The sequence below is a fragment of the Myotis yumanensis genome, unplaced genomic scaffold (assembly GCF_028538775.1).
Source record: "Myotis yumanensis isolate MYYU_CA2020_CCGP unplaced genomic scaffold, mMyoYum1.0.hap1 SCAF_11, whole genome shotgun sequence".
Classification (NCBI taxonomy): Eukaryota; Metazoa; Chordata; class Mammalia; order Chiroptera; family Vespertilionidae; genus Myotis; species Myotis yumanensis.
In genome coordinates this window covers 43,541,772-43,559,135 of record NW_027223762.1, presented here as the reverse complement: position 1 = coordinate 43,559,135, position 17,364 = coordinate 43,541,772, and the positions used below count along the sequence as shown (strand labels likewise).

Here is a 17,364-nt window from a genome sequence, read left to right as displayed (position 1 = left end):
GCCTTGGCAGGTAGAGAGGTGGGGACTGGGGCTACAGCTCAGGCTTCCCCACCTCCCTGAAGCTAGCCGACCTCCCGCAGTTGCCCCAGCTGTTCTTGATCTCTTCCCCCTAAGAAGGAAGTCAAGTAATTGATGCCCCCTCCCCATATACCCACCTCCAATTGCTCCCCTGTCCTGGCAAGAGGCTGTGGGCAGCTCCCCTGAAATCTGAACCTCCCCCTGTCCCTGGAGACCCTGGGCCCTGGCCCTCTGGGGGTCTCTTGGTCCTGAGGCATGGCAAGTGCTGAGGGTGGCCACTTGGTTTTGAAGGTGCTGAGTCCCACCAAAAGAGGGATGCAGGAGTCCTTTAGCTCAGGCCCTGGACAGAGCTCCTAAGAGGGTTCTGATACCAATTAGGATTATGCATCCAGTTCCAGTGTGGGAGTGGATAGGTTCCCACACATCCAAGGGATTCTCTGACACCAGCTGGGTGTCCTACAATTCAACTCAGCTCTGACACTGTTTACTCAGCGGTCGCACCCGATCCCACAGGTAAAGGGCTCAGTCCTACAGGACACCCGCCCTCTCCCACCACTTCAGACACCAGTCCCAAGTCAGTGCTTCAGACTGGCCAGCTGTGCTAGCAGGCTCCAACAGCTCCCTCCTTGGGTTCAGTTAATTTGCTAGAGCAGCTCACAGAACTCAGAGAAACATTTTACTTACTGGGTCACGGGTTTGTTATAAAAGGCTATAACTCAGCAACAGCCGATGGAAGAGATGCATAGGGCGTGGTATGGTGAAAGGGCACACACTTCCATGCCCTGTCCGAGCGCAGCCACTCTCCCCAGAACTCCGCATGCTCACCATCCGGAAGCTCACCCAGTCCTTGCGGGTTTTGTGGAGGCTTCATTCCTTGGGTGTGAGGGATGACATTCTTGGCCATTGGCTCAACCTCCTCCCCCCAAAATTATGGGGTGGGACTGAAAGCTCCAACCCTGTTTATGGTTGTTCCCTTTGGCAACCAGCCCCTCCCATTAGGTGCTTCCAAAAGTTACCTCATTAACATAAACCCAGATGTGGTGAAAGGGGTTTGTTAGGAATAACAAGCACCCACTTCACCTTCATGGCTCCGAAGTGTTTTCAGGAACTGAGAACAAGAGACCAAATATTATAACAAAAGGTTCTCCATTGTCATCTCTCAGGAAATTTCAAGAGGTTTGGAAACTGTGATCCAGGAACTTCATCAGAGCACATATGAGAAATATGTATTTCTTGTAAATCACAATATCGCAGCCCCTGACCACCACTCTGGCCCCTTTGCCTTTTTCCAACTCTGAGCCTTCCACAGCTGCTGACTTGTCTAACAGGGCCCAGGGTGGGGCTCCAGGCCCAGGCGATAGCCCATGTATTGGCCATTCTCAAAGGCCTGAGGCCAGTCCTACACAGGAGCATGCATGGCAACCCTGATGAGTGTGGCAAAGGCAACCGTTCCTGCTCTCTCAGCAAGCCTGCTCCTCCCCTTTATGGATATAGGGGCAGGAAGTGGGGTGGGAAGGCTGGGCACAGTGGTGAAGGGTCAAGTGATAGGGTAGAGGGAAGGTCCCTAAACCTCTTCCTGAAGTCCTAGTTCTTCCCTTTCCCTGTGAAATTCTGCTGAGAGGAATGGGGATGGAATGCAGGGCCTTTTGCTGTGTGGGCCCTGGCCAGCTGGTAGCCTCACAGACAGGAATGAGGGTGGATCAGCCTCTGAGTGAGGCTGCCCTTTGCTTCCCCTGCCTAGGACATCACCCTCAGTCCCTTCTGCCCACCCCCTACCCACCAGAGTCCAGGGGAACCACTGGCCACTGGTAGCCTAGGGGAGGAGTAGGAAGAAAGGTTTGGTCCTGTGACAACTCAGATCTTTGTAGGAGGTGGAAGAGAGGGAGGCAGTAGAAGACCCAGACGGGGCATTTGCTGGGAGCAAGTGGGGGCCAGGGTCAGAAGGGGCACAGACCATGGGCTTGGTGCTGTCATCTATGGGTGTCTCCAGGCCTTTTCTGGGCAGGACAGATGCTGGGGGACACCTCTCTGTGAGGTCATTTCTAGGTGCTTGCCCAGGTTTGGGGCGTAGACCCCTGCAGGCCATGTCTCTCAGTGATGTTGGGGTTGTCACTGCTCCTGCTTACAGCCTCCATTTTCCTTCTGTTTCTCCATGTCTCCTCACGGCCTTTGAGAGGCCAGATGGACATAGGAAGCTGTGAGATGTTTGTTCTCCTATTTGAATTCTGAGCCTGTCCGCAGCTGGTTGGAAGGCACCCGGGGCACTCCTGCCCTCCCTCGGGCCCATTTGCAGGGCAGGCTCTGTGGCCTTGCATCCAGGGCGGGAGAGGCAGGAAACCTGGCCATTGAGCTCCATCAGTGTCACCCTGGGCCCTGTGCCTTGAGGGGATGGGGAGGCTGGCCTGGAAAAAATAAATGTCTGTGCTTACCCGGAAGGCTTGCCTAGGGCTTTTGAGAATAGGAGAGATGAGCTGACTCACTGCAGGAAGCGATAGGTTAGACACCCAGAACTGGACTGACTGCCTGAATATAGCTGCAGGATCCCCAGCTGGGGACACGAAACCCATTCACAGGCTCAGAGGTTTGGGGGGCCTCTGCCCTCGGGCTGCACTTGTGCTCTCTTGGGTGTTCCTCACGAGGAAAGGCAGCGGCGCCCTCTAGTGCTCTCAGGTGGCACTGATGCCCCTTGGAGAGACCCGAAGTAGTATGTATTACACAGTATCCAGAAAAAAGCTGCTGCCGTTGGAGAAGGCAGTGGCTGGAGGAGGGGGAATAATGGCATGAGGGCTGAGAAGAGAGTCCTCCTGTTCTTTCTGACCTGGCCCCTCCTTTGCCCGGTTCTGTGGCTGTTACACTAGGCCCCTACCAGTGTGTGTGTGTCCGGGGGAGGGGAGAATTGGTAACGGACACCAAGCCCCATCGGGCCACTGGACATGTCCCCACTCCCCAGCCCTGCAGTGAGCCGTTCATTTTGAGCTGCAGTGAAGGCTACTTGGTGTGTGTTTAGACCAGCCGTGGGCAAACTACGGCCCGAGGGCCAGATCTGGCCCGTTTGAAATGAATAAAACTAAAAAAAAAAAAAAAAAGACCGTACCCTTTTATGTAATGATGTTTACTTTGAATTTATATTAGTTCACACAAACACTCCGTCCATGCTTTTGTTCCGGCCCTCCGGTCCAGTTTAAGAACCCATTGTGGCCCTCGAGTCAAAAAGTTTGCCCACCCCTGGTTTAGGGCCACCATGACCATGGGCGCTATCCTGCCAGGTCCAGAGCGGTTTGTTTTTGTGTCTGTTCCTCCCTTTCTGATCCTTTTAGAGCGTCAGCTTCCCAAGGGCAGACCACTCTATCCCCTGCCCTCCTCCACCACAAGTGGTAGCTACAAACATTGTTTTAATCTGGGGGAAGTGAAACTACACAGATGCAAGTGTACTGTGGCCTTTCTCCATCTCTGCCTCCGCCCCAGCCCCTCAGCGGGGGTGGTGGACAAAGTCCCCAGGAGCCTGGAGTGTGCAGTGGCCACCAGGAGAGCTCGCATTCTCAGCGGAGTAAATGAGTGACTATGCTGTGTGCCCAGTGACTTAGAGTTAGTGTGGCCATCCGTCCTGTTTGTGCCTGTTTTCCTGGCATAGTTAATAGTGTCTCTTTACCATAGTTAAAATGTTCCAGTTTGGAAGATAAATTATGTGGTTCCCTACTTACAGCTCACAGGCCCCACTGTGTCACCTCATTGTGCCCAGATGATGGGAGAGAATATGTCCAGTCTCCCAGACACTCTCCTGGCCATTGGGCACATCTCAGGCAGAGGACAGGAGCTCATGCCTCAGGAGAGGTGGCTGAAGGGCACATTGGCTGGGGTGGTTACACCTCAAAGGCTGGCTTCAGCCTTTTGGGAAGCTGCCCGGAGGCGAGCCTTTGCAGATCCACAGGTCATCTCTGGGGTCAAGGTGTGGAAATAAAAAGACACAGAGCTCATCTCAGCCTAAGGAAGAGCCGTCCACCAGCCACGGAGGTGGCCCGTGGTAGAGTGAGTTGCCAGTTCCAGGGCTTAAGAAGAGGTGCTTGTTGGGGAGAACAGGTGATTCCTCCATTAAATGGCAGGTTTAACCAGTTGTCCAAAAGTTCCTGCAGGCCCTAAAGTTTTATTTCCATAGCTTGTGAGGGCAGAGCCATTGGATTTCTGATTTCTTTCCCTAATTCTTTTTTTTAAAAAAATATATTTTATTGATTTTTTTACAGAGAGGAAGGGAGAGGGATAGAGAGTTAGAAACATCGATGAGAGAGAAACATCGATCAGCTGCCTCCTGCACACTCCCTACCGGGGATGTGCCCACAACCAAGGTACATGCCCTTGACCGGAATCGAACCTGGGACCTTTGAGTCCGCAGGCCGACGCTCCATCCACTGAGCCAAACCGGCTAGGGCATTTTCCTAATTCTTGATCTTAGAAGACGAATCAGCATAAGTTAACGCCCCCCCCGCTTGATGGGAGCACGGCACTGTGCTAGGCTGGCACGGTGGGTTCTGGGATGCAGGTGTTTATGTCTGTCTTCAGAGCATAACCTGCAAAGCTAAGCACACATGGGCACGTGTCTCTATCTGCCAGGTGGAATGGTAGGGAGGGGATGTTCTAAGGTGAGAACCTTCAGAATGGGCATCTCATGGATCAAGGGTGAGGGAGGCTGGGGGAGGGGTGTGTTGCTAGGTAGGAGGGATGGATGGATGTTCTTAGAGGGAGCCTGTCCAGCTCTGGGGAGCCTGCTGGGCCAGGCACCTGGAGTCCCTTACTCCAGGGAGACCTGCTTGCCGGTTCCATACCAACGGGTTTGTGTGCACCTCTGGGGAGCCAGTGGGGTTGCCAGCCTAGGCTGGGGCTCCAGCCTCCTTCCCTGCTGCTTTGCTGCCCTGTAGTTCCGACTGCCAACCCAAACTGCAAGGGTGAGTAGGGCCAGCCAGGGCTGCGCTTGGTGCTGTTTAATGTTGATGGAGCCCTCTTCCCTCAGGCCCTATGGCCACTTGTCATAAAGGAGACTGGGGAAAGCGGTGGCTCAGAGGACCCTGCCCTGCTCCTTGGGGCTGAGACCTGCCCACAGGGGTGGCTGTGTCTGGTATGGGTGCTTCAGTGGAGGGGGTGTCTTGATCCACGTAGTGGTGGTGCATCACTTTCCTTAATCCCCAAGGTAGGCGTGTGCCTTGGCACGGGGGCCTGCCTGCAGTGAGGGGGGAAGGGATGTTTGTAGAGGCTGGGGCTCCAGGCCGAGGATCCTCCTGTGTTGTAACCAGAGGCAGAGTGGTACAGGGAAGCCTCCCCCTTGATCTCTAGGTGGTAGCATGAGACTGAGAACCGCCCTGGATGGGGACTTATTGTAGCGCAAAAGTAGGGGCAGCAGAGTCTCTGGAAGCTGGATTCTTAATAGAAACCCAGGATGGGGACCTAGGCTCCCAGACTTACAGACTGTTGGGAAGCCCACCTTTGCCCTGGTTGAGCCAACTCCTTCCCGCCCCCTGCCCACGGTGTTGTGGACAGGCCGACTCTACCTCTGCCCAGCTCTGTGTGGGGCCTGCTCTGTCCGGGGCCCTGGTTCTTGGAAGAATCCTGGTAAGCTCCAGACTTCTTGGCCTCTTTCCCTAATGCCCCTCTAGTCTAACCGGTCGCCCCTAGGACTTCTGCCAGCTCATGGCCCGTCCTCAGGACTTCCCCATGGAAGGCAGCAGCTTGAGGAGAAGATGGATGTGGAGAAGTTCCCATGATGTATCCACTTGGGCAGGGATTAAGAATTGGGATCTTGGGGCTTAGAGTCGGGCCTGGGAGATGAGGCTCAGTAGGTGAGGCCACAGGAGTCTGGATCTGACTTGGGGTCAGCTGCAAACCGCAGTCAGACTGGGTTTGGGGTGCTGGGTCCTGACTGTCCTTTCTGGCTCTGTCTGTGTCCTGGGGAAACCGAGAGCTCTAGTTTCAGAGTCTGCCCCTGCCCACACCCCTAAAGCCCACTGCACACTGTAGACAAGATGCACGTACAGAGAATGCCCCCTCCCAGAGAGGAGGGGACATGTGCAGGCCAGCCAATGCTCTCCAGGATCTGGGGGCATGTAGGCTCATTTCCATGGGATGGATTTTCCAGGGGAGCCAGAGATCTGTGCGGGGGAGCGGGGGGGAACCCAGGAGGCCCCTGGCGACTCCCAGCCAGCTGCTTCCCAGGCTGGCCTGTGGGTGCTGGGGTACAGAGCACCGTCTGCCCAATGCTGGTCCCTGTGGACGCCTGACAGATGTCCTCAGCAGTGCCTTGTTGTCCTCCTTGGACAGTTATGTGCTGATACCTTGTCATGCCTGACGGCAGCCCAGCATCATCTCCTGTTTCTGTGAGGGGTTGGCAAAGTCAGTCATGTCTCTGATAGTGAGGGCTTTGTCCAGCCAGATACCAGGCTGGCCTTTCTCTGGCCTCTCCCCGCCTCCAAGCCAGTCCTGAAGGGATGTGAGGCGCGTTCTGATTGGCTCCCAAGCATAATTCTGGTGTTGAGTGGAATCTTCAGCACCGGGTAGTGGAAAGAACACTTGGTTTAGGTTGGGGCCCTGCCTGTAAAATGGGATTATTGCTTCCCAGCGTTGGTGTGAGGCTTCAATGAACTCCACCCAGCATCTTCCTCCTTGTGTGGTGCCTAATGTAGGTTACATGCTGGGTTTTCCCTCTGTCCGCTGGCCTACACACGTGCCTGAACCCAGCCTGGGTGGCATGTGGCACCTCGTCCAGAGGCAGGTGGGGGGCAGGGGGCATGGTATTCAGCAGGGGCGTTCCCAGTCTTGGCATTAACCAGGAGGCTCACGGTTTTGTCTCCCTCCACAGCCTGGACGTGTCTCCTCAGGTAGAACCTGACCCAGCTGCTCTTCCTCACCACCTCCCCTGCTCCCCCTGTGCTCCGGCCCCCCCCACTCCTGCTCCCACCGCTGCTCCCATGCTAAGCACTAACCTTTTTGCAGCCGCCTCCCCCGCTGCAGCTGCCGCCACCGCCACCGATGCCCCTGAAGCTACCCCACCTGGATTCTTGGGTCTCACCAACCCGTTCCTCACCTCCTTGCAGAGCAACCCTTTCTTCGAGGAACTCCTAGCCGACAAAGCACTAAACTTTCCTTCACCTGCTCCCTCTCTCCCCAGGGCCTCGAGGGCCGGTCCCACCCCCCTGGCCTCCCCTGGGAAAGCCCTGCCTGAGTGGGAAGACACCTTCAACGTCTTTGCTGCCAGCAGGCTGTGTCCAGAGGCCAGGAGTGAGATCCTGGCCCCTGCAGGAGTGGGGCTGCAAGACCCAGGCCCTGGGGCCATGACAGTGAAGGCAGCTGAGCCCCCAGGGGGCCCAGGGGGAGGAGGAAGAGGTGGGAGCAGCGAGGGGCTGGAGCCCAGGGCTCCTCTGGACTTGGGACTGGACCACCAGAGTTTGAGTGCTGCCACCCCGGGGCCCCTGGGGTCTGTAGAGGCCGGCCTGCCCTCCACGTCAGCCTTGCTGCACCCGCGAGCCTCAGACTCAGAAGCAGACAGGGAGCCGACGGCCCCAGGAGGGGAAGCAGGGCAGAGTCCAGCAGACAGTTCATCTCTGTTTAGCTCCCCAGAAGTGATCAGCGCATGGGAGAGGCTGCCAGGCCCGGACGACGCCCCTGAGGGCCAGCGTGAGGAGGCCTCCAGAGAGAAAAGCCAGCTTTTGCAGGAGCTCAATACGGTGGACGACTCCTGGCCTTGGGATGTGGTCACCCTTTCTCCTGCGGCTGAGATGTCCTCACCAATCATACGGGGAGAGTCTGATGAACTGCCTCCTCCCCCCGTGAAGCCAGAGTCACCAGAGCCTGTGAGCCCCAAGGGGAACCAGGGGCTCCCCCAACTGGAGCTGGAGCCAGAGCCCAAACCCGAGTGGATGTTGGACAAGGGGCTGCCGCCCAGCACGCTGCCTCCCAAGCCGCCTCGCCTCTTCATACCCTCAGATTTCCAGGAGGAGGAGGAGGCTGCAGGGGGGCTGAGTGGCAGGGGGGCAGAGACGGGAGAAGGCGACGCCTTCCCAAGTGCGCTGGCTGCTGGTTCCCCGGAGGCCAAGGAGGACGGCCAGAAGCCAGGGTCCGAGTCTGACAGCTGTTCTTCCGGAACCCTGCTGGGTGAGCCAAGCCTGGAGGAGCCAGTGGAGGACGCCAGCCCTCCTGCGACTTTATCTCTGCCCACCAGCTGCCCTGAGGGTCCTGCCCCCATGCCCTCTCACTCAAAGAACCTGGCTCTTCAGAGCCAGCAGATCTGGGGGGCTCTGGAGAGAGGACAAGGCCCTGAGGCTCCTGAGGCCCAGAGCCAGGAACCAGCAGGAGAGGGGCTTGGACCCCTGCCGGGCAGCTCCCCCCAGCCTGACTTGTGGGCTTTGGAGGAGGATGCCTTGAACCCCTTCTTGTCTCAGGAGAGCCGAGATCCCCCCAGCCTCCCCTCCACATCTCCTCCAGAGTCCAGGGACTCATCCATCCACTCTGGACCAGAAGAGCTGCCCACACCCCCGGAGCCCACCTTCCCACCGCCCCCTCTCCCGCCCTGGGCCAGCCACTGCCACGGGGGGCCCAGTTCTCCGTGCTCTCCTTTGCCTGGAGCCTGGCCCCTGATCTCTTCCTCCCTGTCCCCCGGGGAGCCAGCCTCCCCCCCTGGGGGCTCCCCTGCCCCACTTGGGGAGGACCACGCTGCAGTCACCCCAGCCTCCCCGCTTGCGCTTCTGCCCTTGGAGACACGACCAGCTGAGGAACCACAGCCCAGTGACAGGTGAGCGGCCACCCGGCAGCAGTCTCCAGGAGGAAGGGGGTGAAGGGGGCAACTCAGCCTGCAAGGGCCTCAGCCCCTCCAGGGGCTGTCCCTCCTGGGCGAGGGCTTGCTCACCCAGGCAGGACAAGGGGGGCTTTGAAGACATGGGTCTCCTGTGGTGCCGGCTCTGAAACTGCCTCCATTTTGGGACCTTGGACCAGCAGGTGCCCCCACAAGCCAGGACTCTGGGGGATGACAACGCTGATGAAATGCAGGGGTGAGGAGTGGGTGGGGAGGTGTTGCAGGTGGGCAGGGAAAGGGGGGTGAGAGCTAGGGCCCTCAGCAACCAGGGGCTGCGGGGGGGCAGTGTAGCTTGTCAGATGCCCCCGTCCCTCCCGTCTTCTGCCCCAGGCCCCAGGGTGAGAGGCTGTGGAAGGCAGAGAGCCAGAGGACAGAGGAGGGGCTGGTACTGAGGTCAGAGAGGAAAGCGGAGACACCACTGAGGAGGAAAAGAAAAAAGGAATGCGTCCCACATCTGTGACTCTCAGAAGAAAGGGTCTCTAGCCTCATCAGGTGCTTCACTGGTTTGTGGTGGTGCCTTCAGGGTGGCCCCAGGCGCTTAGGACTGTGCTGAGTTGACAGTGGTTGCCCGTGGGACTGGTCACTGTGGCATTGGTCTGCTTTGGAAGAATTATGAGGCTGTGTCCTCAGTGGGTGGCTAACGAGGAGTGCCCAGGTCACTGGGGGTGACAGGGTGTGACTTAGCAGGGGCAGCAAAGTCTAGAGGCGTGCCAGCGCCCCAGGAGGCCTGAGAGGAGCAGAGGTGCTGCTGCTCTGATGAGCAGGGAAGGGAAGGGTTTGGGGAGCAGGGCAGGCTCCAGCAGCGGCCTCTGGGAGGCCCAGCCCTCAGCTCCTGCATCCAGTCCTCCCAGTTCACTGAGCATCCAGTGTGTCAGGGATGAAAGATGCTGTCCCTGCTGTGTTGCCAAGAGTCCCAGCCCAGTGGGGAGGATGGAGGTGAAGCATGAAGGGAAGGCCCAGGGGCCTTGCTGATCTCTGAGAAGGGAGGGAAGCAGACCGGGCTGCCTGCCTGCGGCTGCAGTGCTAGGTGGTGTGGCCATTCCCAGAGCTTCCCAGTGCCCTCCGCTGGCCCTGCTGTCCCAGCAGCACTTCCAAGTGCACTCGCCACTTTTCACCCGTCTTATTGGCTTCCTGTCTGTACTTCGCATGTTCCTTACATCATGGGCCAAATAGAACTGTCCCCATTTCTCAGATGGGGACATAGAGTCCATAAGAGCTTCAGGGTCCAGGGTCCCTCAGGTGCAGGGGCCAATCAGACCTGGAGCCCAGGACTCCTGGCCCCATTCAGGGTGTTTGCATGCCTCACTGGTATCCCTCCCTGCCCCTAGCACAGCCCATAGGTGGCAGTAGAGCTGCCTTTACGCCCCTTTTCCCTAATGCAAACGCCTGGGTGGGAAGGACAGACAGATGTTCTTTTCCCTGCTGTCTGCCCCTGCCTGGGCTCTCTGCCCTCTTCCCAGGTTGTGGGCCTCCCTGCATGTGGGTGAGCCCTTCTGAAGGGGATGTCAGGCCTTGGCCTAAGCCATTTGCTTCCTACTCTCTAATGGTTGGAATCCTCCGTGAAGTAGACGTAAAGAGGTCCTCTAGGAGTAGGTTAATTGAATTAGGGGCCCGGTGCTTGCAGTTTGGGTAACTGTCACAGGTATGGGTGCTGGGGGCCCAGAGGAGGGACAGCTTAGTCTGGGGGAAGCAGGAAGGTTTCCTGGAGAAAGTGGCCTTGCTCAACTTTGAAACCTGAGTAGGAGTTAGCAGGCCCACAGGCCAAGGGGCAGCGTTCCAGACAGAGGGCGAGCCTGTGTCCTGGCTGGAGTGCATGGAGGGCTGGGAGGGAAGGCCAGGGGCCCGTTGGGTTAGAGACTGTTTTCTGACCCTGGGAGGGAGGCTGAAATCATGAGCCCACAGCACAGTGGAGTGGTTGGAGGTAGGCAGGACTCTGGCAGGGGAGTCGGGGGCGAAGGGGGTGGCTGACTTAGCAGCTGTGGCCAGAGGAGGAAGGTTTAGGGAGCCCTGGCCTGGCGAGGAGGGGTGGTTTGAGAGAAGGTAGCAGGGCTTAATGTTTGTTAAGGCTAAAGCCAAAGCGGGGGATTCGGAGGAGGTCCCAGGTTTCTGACTAGAGCCATGGGCAGCGGATGGTGCCACTCAGCACTGGGGAGCCCAGGAAAGGGCAGGCGTGGAGGGGAGGGTGACATGCCTGGGGTGGACCCCACGTGGATAAGCCAGCCCGAAACTGTCTGCGTGGGTCTAGAACTCGGGGCCGAGGTCTAGGCTGGAGACCGCTGTGAGGAGGTGGAGAGGAGAGAACCCCCGCAGACTCGCATTTAAGACTGAGAAGTTGGAAAAGCAGAGAAGGGCATGGGGGGGGGGGGGGGACGAGGGAGGAGAGCAGCCCAAAGGAAGGAGTGGTCCCAGAGTCTACGCCACAGAGCGGTCAGGAAGGAGAGAACCGGGTCTCAGCAGGAACGTTTGTGATGGGCTGGTGGGGCCCACGTCCTGTTCTCTGGGTTGAGGAGTCAGTGAAGGTAGGAACTTAGACGGAATGTGGTCTACACGCTCTGGAGAGGCTGGGTGAGGAGGAAGAGGTGGGTGACTGAGGGCGATAGCCAGGCAAACACAAACCCGTGTAAATGCTGAGGGGAAGCAACCAAGGGAGAGACATGGGCAGCTTAGTGTCCCAGTTTGCCCAGCTCTTTCCTGGTTGGCACGGCAAGTCCACCTCCTGGGAAAACCCAGTCCTGAGAAAACTGGGAAACGGAGGGTTGGTCACACTTCTCTCCCCAACCAGAGAAAAGTTACAATACAGAGGAAGATGGAGGGAAGATGGGAGGAGGGGGCAGCCCTGGCGAAGACTCAAAGAGCCTGGCTGCACCCGCAGAGAAATCTGAGAGAGGCCTCTGCTGTCCAGGTGAAGGGGCAGGGCCATCTGAGGGAGTAAATGGGGAGGGGCAGGTGGCAGGGTGCTGAGGAATGTTGGGCACAGCTGCCCTGAGGCCTTGCTTTGTAGGGGCAGCCCCCACAGGAAGCAGTGGTGGGTCTCTGTCCAGCAGAACTGTGGCCCTCCCTTCTCCTTGTGCTGCCCGTCCCTCCCCATAACGCATCTCCTGTCTGTCTCCGCAGTCCCCACCCCGTGAAGCCGCTCAGTGCTGCCCCTGTGGAGGGCAGCCCCGACAGGAAGCAACCCCGCTCCAGCCTGAGCACCGCCCTGAGCAGTGGGCTGGAGAAGCTCAAGACAGTCACGTCCGGCAGCGTGCAGCCTGTGGCGCCGGCCTCCCAGGTTGGCCAGACTGTGGACGCCAAAAGGCTGAAGGTGAGGCCTAGCAGGATGCCATGGGGGTCAATCAGACGTGAAGGGCTGGGGAGAGAGGAATTCGGAAACAGGGTGCTGGGCAGTGTGCGGCAAGGAGCAGGCCTGGCCTCCCGTGCCAGAGCCCTGAAGCCAGTTAGGCCGTTTCTGGCGTTGGCGACAGAGGCAGCTCCGGGGCCTGTGGTGGTGTAACTGGGGTGTCGGTGGCCAGGCAGGTAGTTAGGCCTGAGGGTGCCCTGCTCACTCTCATTCCATCTGCCCTCAGGATTCTGGTGTGCTAGACCAGTCCGCCAAGTACTACCACCTGACCCACGACGAACTCATCGGCCTGCTCCTGCAGCGCGAGCGGGAGCTGAGCCAGCGGGACGAGCATGTGCAGGAGCTGGAGAGCTACATTGACCGGCTGCTGGTGCGGATCATGGAGACCTCGCCCACCCTGCTGCAGATCCCCCCTGACCCCCCAAAGTAGCCCTCTCACCCCCACCCCCCAGGAGGGTGGGCGTGGACCCTTGCCCAAGCAGGGCTCACATCCTCCCTCCTCCTGTTGAACTCACTCCGTGGGCAGGCGCAGTCTGTCCTCGGTTGTCACCCCTGGCTCCCCCTCCCTCCTGCCTCAACTGGGGCTGCTGGAAGGAGGGCCTTTGGACTCCGATTAGAGGTGGGTCTCACCCACCTGCCTATTTTCCTACCCCTTAGCTTTGGGGGTTCCAGAAATTAGAACAAAGAATTTAACCCTCAAGACAGCAGGGGTGAGCTGCAATTTGATGTGGTATCTGGGACATACTTTATTACCCCACAGGGATGGTCAGCCATTTTTCCCACAGCTAAACGCTTTTCCTCTTCATCTTCCTCCAGCCCCTGGAGGGCTCCTGGTATTACTAGGGCTGTGGCAGGGACAAAGCTGCCGATTTGTCTGTGAGTTATGGGCAACCAGGCACCTACTCTTCAGCCTCAAGTCGTTCTCTGAGAACAAGGAGCCTGTATGGTCTAGTGCAGTGGTCGCCAACCTTTTGGACCTCAGGGACCACCAGGGGTCCGCGGACCACCTGTTGGCCACCGCTGGTCTGATGTCCTGTCTGCCATGTCCTGAGTCTGTGTGTGTCCAGCTGTTTGAGAAGCGGACGTGGTGTGGATAGAAGGAGATAATGTGCATTCTCCAGGCTACCCCCTGCCCTCCTCTTCACCTGTCCATGAGTGTCATGTGTGAAGGTGTGGAGAGCCCAGGCAGGTATGGAGAGACCACCTCCAAGGTGTGGGCCCTCCAGGCCTTGGGGCTTTGGGCTGTTTGTTTGGGGATCAAGCCTCCATCCCTATTCTCGTTGCCTGTCCAGATGCCAAAACTCTGTGCTGCTACAGGATTTGAACTTTTGGAAACTGATTAAAATGTGCCTTTTGTGGTGGGGTCAGGGGCTTCTGGATGTAGACCCCGCCCTCTGTTTGGCGCCCCTCTCCCTCCCTGTTGAGCACAAGGGGCTGGATCTGGTAGGATGCTAGGAATGGAAATGGATGAGGGGGCAGCCCTGTTGCTGCTCTGCTTTCCCCTAGAGTTAATTTCAGTGAAGAGTCCAGCCAACCTGCTGCTACCCCCCTTTACCTACCTGCTGTCTTCTCTTACTCCCTCAACACCAATAGAGGGGGGTCCCGGGGGAAAAAACTACATTCTGGAAGTGGGAGGTCCACTCTGCCTATACTTAGGAAAAAGCCTTCCCATCTGTCCTCTAACTGCTGTCCCAGCCTGTCCCTTCCCCGTAGCCTTGACTGGCTTGGCTGCAGTGCACTTTGAACGAAGTGTCTGCCCTTTGGCCCAGCGCTGGTTTGCTTGCAGTAAACAGCAGGCTTCCCTATGGCATCTGCAGGGGACCTTTGGTGGCTTGGGGCACCCTGCCTTAGCGAAGTTGTGGGGTGAGGAGGTGCTGAAGGAGGCAAGTTTGGACCCAATAAGGAGGTAAGGGCTCCTCGGGGATCCCTCTTTTTCTTGAGCTGGCCTGTGGGGTCACTCTCTGGGATCGCTGAGAAAGCCTCGGAAGGAGATTTGCTCTATGGGGGATGTCTTCCGCCAGGACAAAGCAGAGGAGCCCACATATGGGGGAAAGCCCCTTAACATTATCTACCTTAAAGACACTCATTGAGGGGGAGGAAAGTGTCCACAGGTACCTAGGACTTTGGTCCTGCTTTTGGGGGGTCATTGGATGTTGGATATCCAAGGTATCTCTTCTGGGGGAAGAGGGTCACTCCTGCACTAGGTATTCCTCTGGGCTCTAGTCAGTCCCAGCCCTGAGGCTGACCTTCCACTCATCTTTGTGAACTTCCAGAAAGCCCAGGCCAGGGATGTCTCTGGAAGTTTGGAGTTGAAGCCCAGGTTCTTGTTGGATGTTTCTGCTCCTGGCCATGAGTTGGAAGAGGGCTGCAGGTGGGGTGGGCAGGGAGCAGGCACAGTTCTGCTTTGCCGTTTGTCTTCCTAGTTGTAACTCCTGTTTATAAAGACCTTGCTCTTCATGTTTCGAGCACTTTATGACGAATAAAAAGTTCACAGACTGCAAGTGGCTCTGTTGTGTTCCTGGTTTGATGAGCATGTGGAGCAGGCTTCCTGGGGAAGGCAGGTGATGGCCTTCTTGGGTAACACTGTCACTGCCCTAACATCAAGGCAGCGACACAGCATTGCCCAGCGGCCCGGACTCAGTCCTTTCTCACTCCCAGGATACAGTATTGAATACTTGGGGGATACAGAGGATAAAAGACTTGATTCCTGTTCTCAAACCATTTAGCCTTGTCGGGAAAGGTAAGCTACAAATCCAAGGTACAAATGGTTCTTCAGGGCTAGCTGGAATTTCCAGCTTTCAGGAACGTCTGTGTCTTGTGGTTCAACTATTGAAGGATAAACTGACAGCTATGGATCATACATTGTTAAGAAACACATGGGAAGGCATGAGCCAACCCTGCACCTCACCACAAGACTAAGGAGATCCAAAGTGGGGTTCCCTAGGGTCAGACTAAATATTTCTACTGTACTCTGTGTGAAACAGGCAGCTCCTCCTCCCTCTCCCCCTTGTGTTCATTATCCCTGCTGGTGCCTTGCTTTACCCCCCTCCCTAAAGTCCTTGTAGTGCTCCATAACCCCCTGAACCCCACTGGCCACTCCCAGCTCTCCTCCTGCCTAGGAATTAGCCCCAGGAGGGATCTTCCTTGGCAAAAGAAAGTGGAGGCTGCTAAGGCTCCTAAGACCTCCTGTGCATTTAACTCAGCCAACAGCTATAGGGTGTTCCCCCAAGATGTATACACACTTTGAATATTAATTCCAACGGGTTAAATCGAAAAGAAACATCAACTGAGCTATCAGCTTTTAGTAGTGTGTACATTTTGGGGGACACCCTGTATTTGAGTCCCTACTGTGAGCTCTCCCATGTCTGGCACCATGGACTTAGCAGTGAATCAAAAAGTCACAACGGCCCTGTGGACCTTACAGTAGGAAAGACAAGACACTCAAAAACAATTATAAATGCAAGGGCTGCAAAAGAGAAGCGTTGGTTATAGTGGGTTTTGTAGAAGTAGGGACATGGATTGGGAAACACAATGTTTGCATTGAGGCCATAAAGAGGGCCAACCTCAGGCGAAGACAAACAGTTCATAGTTTTCTAGGTACAGAATGTTCCAGGGTGGGCGGGGAGCACACAGCATGCCCCAGGAACTGACTATCAGGGTGGCTACAGAGCACAAGGCAGGAGGCAGGTGGGACAGACTGCAGGAGTATTCCGCAGTGCAACTCCTGCAGAAAGCCTTCGGAGAGTAACCCTAATCCGCCTCCAGTCCTGGCCCATCAGGTCCGGGGTCCCGTGCGCTCTGGGAGTGACGCCCCCCGCAGCAACTCAAACTTCCCGGGGCAGGGGACCGGGAGGGGTCGCTCCGTGCTCCCCTTGGCGGGGACCTGAGACACGCACACTCGCAGGGTCTGCAAACTGGCAGCGGGAACCCAATCCCGGTCTGCGTGGGCGCAACTCCGCAGTCGAGGGCTGTCCAGCGTCTTGGCAGGAAAAACTACACTCCCCACAACACTCTGCGCCTCCGACTCGCTGCGGTTGCTCATGGCCAATCCGGAGAGGTAGCTGTGGCGGGGGCCGAGGAGGGACATTTTAAAAGGGCCGGGGATTGCGGGCGTCAGTGGCCATGGCGGATACAGCGACCACAGCATCGGCGGCGGCGGCGGCAAGTGCCGCTGGCTCCTCGACCGATGCACCTCCTTTCCAGCTGGGCAAACCGCGCTTCCAGCAGGTGAGGACCGGGCTGCGCTCGGAGGGTCCGCGGGTGGCACAGGGAGGGTGCGCGAACTCCTCTCCCAAGCCCCCTTTAGCAACGGGGTCTCGGACCCGCGGCCACCCCGGAGCCTGCGGCTACTGGATGGGGACCTCGGTCAAAGCCACTCCTTCCCCATTGGCCAGCGGGGTGAGCGAGGACCCCCACCTCGGCTGCCCATTGGCCGTCGGCGCCGTCGCTCTGCGGCTGCTCGCGCCCTCCTGCCTTTCCCCGCGGAGACGCTCTGTGATTGGCCGCTGCGGCCGCGGCCGGGGAGGTGGGCGCCGGGTCCGAGCGGTGCTGCAGGGTCGCCTGGGGCCAGGCAGCTGCCCACTCGGGGCGGAAAGTTCGAGTCCGGCCTGGAGGAGAAGCTGCCTGGGCCGAGCTGCCGCCTGCCCTTTTCCCCGGTGGGGACTGGCCGCCTTTCCGAGCTTCTGGAGGCGCCCCCGCCAGCGCCAGTGCCCCGGTCACGCTCCCAGCCCTGCACCCCAAACGGGTCCGCCGTGCGCGACGGCCCGGGCCGCGAGCCGAGGGGTCCCCTCCGGCCGGCGATTCGCTGATGTGGCGAGTCGGCCGGCCGGTGCCCTGCGGCGGATGCAGCGAGGACTGGCGGGGAGAGCTGGGTGCGGGGCAAACGCTGTGTCATCCCCGGGGCAGGAGGGTGCCGCCCCGGGAACGGGCACCGGCCTCCGCCGCTGCCCCCTCGGCGAGGGGTCTGGGCACCTGAGCCCAGCGGCTCTGAGCGCTTGGCTCTGTCCGTCCTGCTCGGACCCGTCACGGGGTCCTATCCTTCCGGGACCCCCGGTGGGGCGTCGCTAACTCGGCCACGGAGACAGGGATCGAACCCGCAGCCTGGACGGGGCCGGGGCAGAGGCTGGGAGGGGCCATTCCCACGCCGCGGGCCGCCGCAGACACGGGAGCCCAGCCT

General features: G+C 58.4%; 2 protein-coding genes across 9 annotated transcripts in view; both read left to right on the top strand.

Annotated features, from left to right (window-relative positions):
* RAB11FIP5 (RAB11 family interacting protein 5) overlaps nucleotides 1-14,689 on the top strand; it is a 35,347-nt gene extending 20,658 nt beyond the window's left edge. For 3 of the 6 annotated variants that reach the window (XM_070429472.1, XM_070429473.1, XM_070429474.1), the window contains exons 4-6: nucleotides 7,169-8,788; nucleotides 11,963-12,152; nucleotides 12,415-14,689. In XM_070429472.1, coding sequence (XP_070285573.1) covers nucleotides 7,169-8,788; nucleotides 11,963-12,152; nucleotides 12,415-12,618 — 2,014 coding nt within the window. In that variant the 3' untranslated portion in view covers nucleotides 12,619-14,689. Of the gene's footprint in view, nucleotides 1-6,859; nucleotides 8,789-11,962; nucleotides 12,153-12,414 lie in introns of all 6 variants that reach the window. The other 3 variants (XM_070429471.1, XM_070429475.1, XM_070429477.1) reach the window with 3 other exon arrangements.
* A 1,534-nt stretch (nucleotides 14,690-16,223) lies between these two features.
* The window catches only part of SFXN5 (sideroflexin 5), a 104,044-nt gene continuing 102,903 nt past the window's right edge, over nucleotides 16,224-17,364 (top strand). Inside the window, exon 1 of one of the 3 annotated variants that reach the window (XM_070429470.1) lies at nucleotides 16,224-16,415. In XM_070429470.1, the coding sequence (XP_070285571.1) occupies nucleotides 16,311-16,415 (105 nt within the window). In that variant the 5' untranslated portion in view covers nucleotides 16,224-16,310. The remainder of the gene's footprint in view (nucleotides 16,416-17,364) is intronic. The other 2 variants (XM_070429467.1, XM_070429469.1) reach the window with 2 other exon arrangements.